At 45.3% G+C, this 6000-nt stretch overlaps 1 protein-coding gene across 5 annotated transcripts in view; it reads left to right on the top strand.

Annotated features, from left to right (window-relative positions):
• The window catches only part of Paxip1 (PAX interacting protein 1), a 60211-nt gene that overhangs the window by 13386 nt on the left and 40825 nt on the right, over window positions 1–6000 (top strand). For all 5 annotated transcript variants that reach the window (XM_031380243.1, XM_031380244.1, XM_031380241.1 and 2 more), the window contains one exon: window positions 3979–4092. In XM_031380243.1, the coding sequence (XP_031236103.1) occupies window positions 3979–4092 (114 nt within the window). The remainder of the gene's footprint in view (window positions 1–3978; window positions 4093–6000) is intronic.

The raw sequence follows: 6000 nt of genomic DNA, 5'->3' as shown, positions 1-6000 counted from the left end.
TTTTGAGATGGGGTTTCTCTGTGTATTCCTGAAATTCACTGTGTAGATCAGGCTGCCCTTGAACTCTCAGAGATGGCACCACCTCTCCTGACAAAAGCACTTCTGTAAGAAAGTGGAGGGCTAGGTGGTTCTTGGTTCTGTGGCACAATCGATAGCACATTGGACTTGTAGTGACGGAGAAAGAGGAGGGCTCTCTAGCAAGTATATATTGAGAACACTAATATTTTATGGTTGCCAAAAAATGTTAATTTTCTTTAAGCTATGTTAACACATATGTACAGTGTGCAGTTCGGAGACTTGGGTACATGCTAATTGCAGTGTAACTTGCCCCTCAGGAAGTGAATAGGCTACATACAGGGCAGACACATGGAGGAATGTGTGCTGTTACATAAAGTGCAGGTGTGGGAACAACACGGTGACTGCCCTCAGGGTCAGGCTCTGCCATGCATGGAGACTGCCACGTGGCTTGACACCCCTTCAGCAAGATTGCATGAGGCCTTGCACACACACCCAGGCACGACCCCCTGAGCAGAAGCCTCTGTCTTTGCTTGTCGGAGTGTTGGGAAGAGCTAGCAATCCCTTCTGGAGTCTTCCAGGGGAAGGTGGGGGGGGAGGACTCCTGCCTGCAGAAATCATCTCCTTGGTGCTTGTTGTAGGCTGAGACCTCAGTAGCATGCTGGGAAGGCCTTGGAGGAGTCAGGAGCCTGATGGAGAGTCTGGTCAGATGCAACTCAGATTGAGAAGGCTGCAGTTGTGTGTCAGCCACATTTTGTGGCAGATCCGCTCAAGGCTCTTATCATGTGAGGGAACTTAGTCTTCTGCCTTCCTTGTGGATGGAGACTAGAAGAGAGGGTACTCTTTTTGTTGTTTGTTTGTTTGTTTAGTCAAGGTCTCACATAGTCCAGGCTAACCTCAAGTTTGCTGTGTAGGTACTTTGAAAGAAAATAACCTCCATAGGCTCGTATATTTGAATATTTGGCTTTCCAGGGGTTTCTTGGTTGATGGAATTGTTTTGGGAAGGATTAGGAGGTAGGATGTGTCCTTTTTAGAGGAGTTGTGTCAATGGGGATGGGTGTTGAGGTTTCGAAAGCCCACACCAGGTCTACTCTCTTTCTGCCTTATGCTTCTGGAGCATATGTGAGCTCTAAGCTCCTCAGCTTGCCTGCCTGCTGGCCTCCTTCCCATCTACCTTGATGATCATGGGCTTACTGGGAAAGTATAAGCAAGTCCCCAATTAAATGCTTTTCTTCTGAAGTCGACTTGATCATGGTGGTGTGTCTTCATAGCAGTAGGAAAGTAACTAAGACAGTGAAGATAGCCTTGAGTTTTTGTCCCCATTCTCAGATTCTGGGGGTTTACAGGCATGCACCACCATGCCTAGCTGAGAGCAGTGTCAGTTGGTAGTAAGTAAGCAAGTTTTTGGCAGGTCAGAGGGACCCATATTCTACATTGGGAGGACAATGCGACCAGAAAGCAGATTGTTGTATTGTGGGCAGTGCACATACTTCTGCTGGCTTGCCAGGGGTTCCATGGAGTGACAACAGGCGGGAAGCTTGGTACATAGGTGGTTTAGTGTTTTGACAGTGGCATTTATGTGTGTCTAGTGTAGGAGCCAGGCAGGCTAAGCTGCCTTGGTTCCCATGCTGGAGAGCTGGGGTTAGCCTGATACTGGAAGGAGGCAGGAAAGCGTTGGAGCCAACATGATTTCGGAAAATGGCTTTTTAAAAAAGTGTTTTCTCCCATTTGAAGAGATTGCTTTTGAAAATCTGGAAATTACAGAAAAGTGTAAAAGTGAAAATAAAAATACCCCCATATCCCTTGACCAGGAGGTGCCAGTAGCTGATGTGTGGGTATGGAGGCAAGTCTCACTACGGCAAAGGTCTGAGCTGCTGTGGGGGTTTGCAGTACCTCAATTCCAAATGTGCTCTGAGTTGACAGGAGGGGCTTATCAGAGACAGTGACCCCATTCTTTTGGTGCTTCCCCTGCATGGTGAGGTGTGTTTCTCATTAGAAGCTGGTCGTGTTGGACATGGCCATTCAAGTGTGAAGACTGCATCTAGATCAGGTTTTACATTCGTTTTAAATAAAGATTGCAGAGTGAGTCATTGGAGCACTCTTGTCAGATAATTAAACCTCATTCTCCAAGTGCTGCAGGAAGCTACTAATAGAATAGATGCTGACTTGAAAATGGCTTTGGAAAGCTCCCGAGTAATCAGTAGTGTGGAATATACAACAGCTCCTAGGACTGCTTGCACGAGGTTGGATCCTTGGGGACCACATGCTGGCATTAAGAAGTCAGCTCTTTATCAGTACTTTAAGCAAATATAGAGACAAACTCAGGCTTCTTCATTATCCATAAACCTCAACTTAAAATACGTTTATCCAGAAAAGATTCATGTGTCTATGTAATTCATCTTAAAGTGAATACAGCATTACATTTCTTTCTTTTTTATTACTCATTTTTTCATTTAAATTTCAAATGATATCCCCCTTCCTGGTTACCCCTCCACAACTCCCCCCTACATCCCATTCCCCCTCCACCCCTCTCCTTTGCTTCTATGAGGGTGTTCCTCCACCCACTCACCCACTCCCACCTCACTGCTCTAGCATCCCCCTATGCTGGGGCATCGAGCCTCCACAGGACTAAGGACTTCCCCTCCCATTGGTGTCAGATAAAGTTAAGTGTTTCTTTTGCCTTTCAGAATAAATTTTATCCTTTAAAAGTTAGTTTGGCCTTTTCCAGAGGTCCTGCCTTAGGCCAGTGTCTGACAGTGGAGTTGGCCCTGAGCTGACACACTGGGGTGTCAGGTGCCAGAGTTTACAGTTTTGTGAGTGGCAAGTGCCGTGTGTTACAGTCGCAGGCAGGCTAGTGAGGGAAGCCTGCGATACCATTTCTGGCACATAGTAGGCAGGTAATGTTGGCAGCAGGGTGGCGGGTGGCAGTGCTGGAGCCTGACACCCTCCATGAACCACAAGGACTGTGACTTGACATGCTTTAGGCTTTTGCCATGGAATGTTTATTTTCTTTCTCTTTCACTCTCCACTCACTGTGTTTTTAGTTTGTGACTTTATCCATATCATAATTAAGATTTGCTACCAATTTTGATGGAGTTCTTTGTAATTGTGATATAAAAATGTAAGATTTTTTTTGGGGGGTCAGTTATCAAAGCACTCACATGGAAGCTGAAGGACAGTTGTGTGAAGTTGATTCTCCTGCTTTTATGTGGGCAGGGATTGGACTTGGCTCATTCATCTAGCTTGCATAACATGTGCTTTACTCATTGAGCCATCTCACCAGCCCCTATAAATAGTATTTTGATTTTTGAATATTTTCAGAAATGATGGGAAGTGGAATATCTTTCTTCTCTTTTTAGAATTTTGTATTGTTTTTGTTATAGACCATATCCTCTCTTCATTCCCTTGGTTGTGCAGATGGAATTTAAAAAGATTTATTTTTATTTTATATGTTTGGGTGTTTTGTCTGCATATATCTCTGTATGTGTACCACATGTGTGTGGTGCCCATGGAGAGCAGAAGAGTGTGTTGGACCCCCTGAAATTAGAGTTTCAGATGATTTTGAGCAGCCATGTTGGTGCTGGAATTGAAACCTGATTCTCTAGAAGAGCAGCCTGTGCTCTAATTGCTGAGCATTTTCTCCGACCATAAATGGGAATTTTAAAAAATGATTTTGTTGTGCTTGGAATCTTATGTATGCCCAAGGTCTTATATACGCAAGGCAAGCTCTTCCCCTACTTCCCCAGTGCTGGGTGGTGCTGATGCTCAGTTGGTGACGTGGCAAACGGCTTCCGTTATGAAGCTGCTGGGATCAGCAGAGTGGCTGCGAGCTGTTCTTATGTTTCTCACCAGCATCCCCCCGCCAGCTGATGAGTGTGTGGTGTGGATACCACCATGTAAGAAAGTGGAAATGGAGACATAGTTGCATGTGTAGTGATGCCTTTATCTCTTACTCTCCGCCAGGTGTCGTCTGAAGACAGAAGTGCCCTGTGGGCCTTGGTTACGTTCCACGGGGGCAGTTGCCAGCTAAACCTTAACAAGAAGTGCACACACTTGATTGTCCCAGAGCCAAAGGGGGTAAGCACTGCAAATGTACCATCCTCCTAGGCCACACATGCACAGGAATCAAAGCAGCTCTTGCAGTGACTGGAGTTTGTGTACAGAAGCGGCTTATGTTAGTGTCTGCCATAATATGGCAGATTATAAATTACGAACTTAAGAGGAAATATTACGAATAGGGTGGGCATATTTGTCAAGGTTCTATAGACAGGCAGTACTTATAGAATGAATCAGTCTATGGATGGATGAATGGCAGGAAAATGGATGGATGGATGGATAGGTAGATTGATGATAAGTAGACAGGTAAACAGTTACATGGAGTTTATTACATCACTCACAGGCTCCAACAGTGTAGGCTATGAGCGGAAGGTCCAAGTATCCAGAAGTTGCTCTGACCACAAGACTGGATATCTCAGCTATCCTTTAATAGACTCTGGTTCCAAAGACAGGCTCTAATGACAGTGAAGGGATGGTTTAACTAGCAAGGCAGGGCAAACAAGCAAAAAGCAAAAGCTTCAATGTCCGCTTCCAGTAGAAGGTGTGGCCCAGATTAAAGGTGTGTCTTCTAGATGAAAGGCATGAGTCTTCCACCTCAAAGGTCCAGACTAGATTCACCCACTTCAAACCAAGTCAAAAATAGTCTCACAGGTGTGCCTTTTATTTCTGGATTGTACTTCATTCTAAATGTAGTCAAGTTGACAATCAAGATAGCCATCACAGTTGGTCTGTGAGTATTAAGTCTTTGAATTTCAGCCTGAAGTAGTTACTTAACTCATTCATGGAGTACCTGGAGTCTGGAGAGATGGCTCAGTGGTTTAGGCACATTTGCAGTTCTTTCAGGGAATCTGGGTTTTCACAGAACGTTGGACAGTCAGCAGGAGATTGGCAGATTCATACCCTCTGCTGTTGATGCTGATATAGCATGGTCTGCTCTGGGCTATGGCGAGTGCTCGCCTCACATGCGTGAGGCCCTCAGTCTCATCCTCAGTAATGTGGAGGGAAAAACAATAAAAACCAAGGGTACTAGCCTTCTAGTGTGCATATCAGAATAGGAGGATGTGCATGGGTGGGTGGAGAATGAAGGCATCACGAGTTTGTTCCTGAGGCACTGCAGTGCTGTTTGCTCTCCTCATGTGTACGTATACATGTTTAGAGCAAAGCAGTTGGAACCAACTCATGGTTAGCTGTGGCCTTTGTCATTGCAATCCCAGCCCTGCTCATTTTCTTTGCTTAGTTGTTACTTTGCTTGAGACAGGATCTCACTGTGTGGCCTTGGCTGGCCTAAGCCTCATTAGTGCAAGAGACTTTTTTCCTATGAAAGGTAACTGACCCACCAAGGACCCATACTGTATCTATCCCACCTCCTAAAACTTGGATGCAAAGGAATTCAAATCTTTTTGTTTTGCTTTTTCATTATATAGCCCTGGCTGTCCTGGAACTTACTTTGTAGACCACACTAGCCTTGAACTCAGAGATCTACCTGCATCTACCTCCCAAGCGCTGGGTTTAAAGGTGTGTACGTCACTTAGACCTAGCTAGAAATTCAGATCTTTTAATCCCCCTGTAAAACTTGCTTACACAAAATACCTGCTGAATTTCCAGTATTTGCCCTTCCTCTTTCCTTCATTTCTCTTGAGCCACTTTGCAAAGTAGCCAGTGGGAGTAGACTGTGAAGGTAAATCTCCACCAATGAGGAATAAGGATTTTACAGAGCCTTGCCTTCTCAGGCGTGGAAGCATTCCTCCAGCCTGCCGTGCCCCTGCTCAGCTGCTGCAGTCCCTTACCCCAGTGTAAACTGCAGCTGTGCCTGGCTGGGTGCTCTGTGGAAGGATGTGGACGCTAGTTAGGCCCATGCATTGCCAGAGAGAAGCAAAGAGGTATGACTTGACTACACAGTACTTACACACTTTTTTAAAAAGACACTTT

This window comes from Mastomys coucha, unplaced genomic scaffold, assembly GCF_008632895.1.
Source record: "Mastomys coucha isolate ucsf_1 unplaced genomic scaffold, UCSF_Mcou_1 pScaffold19, whole genome shotgun sequence".
NCBI classification, from domain to species: domain Eukaryota; kingdom Metazoa; phylum Chordata; class Mammalia; order Rodentia; family Muridae; genus Mastomys; species Mastomys coucha.
The sequence above is the reverse complement of the archived record's forward strand: the minus strand, read 5'-3'. Positions and strand labels throughout refer to the sequence as shown.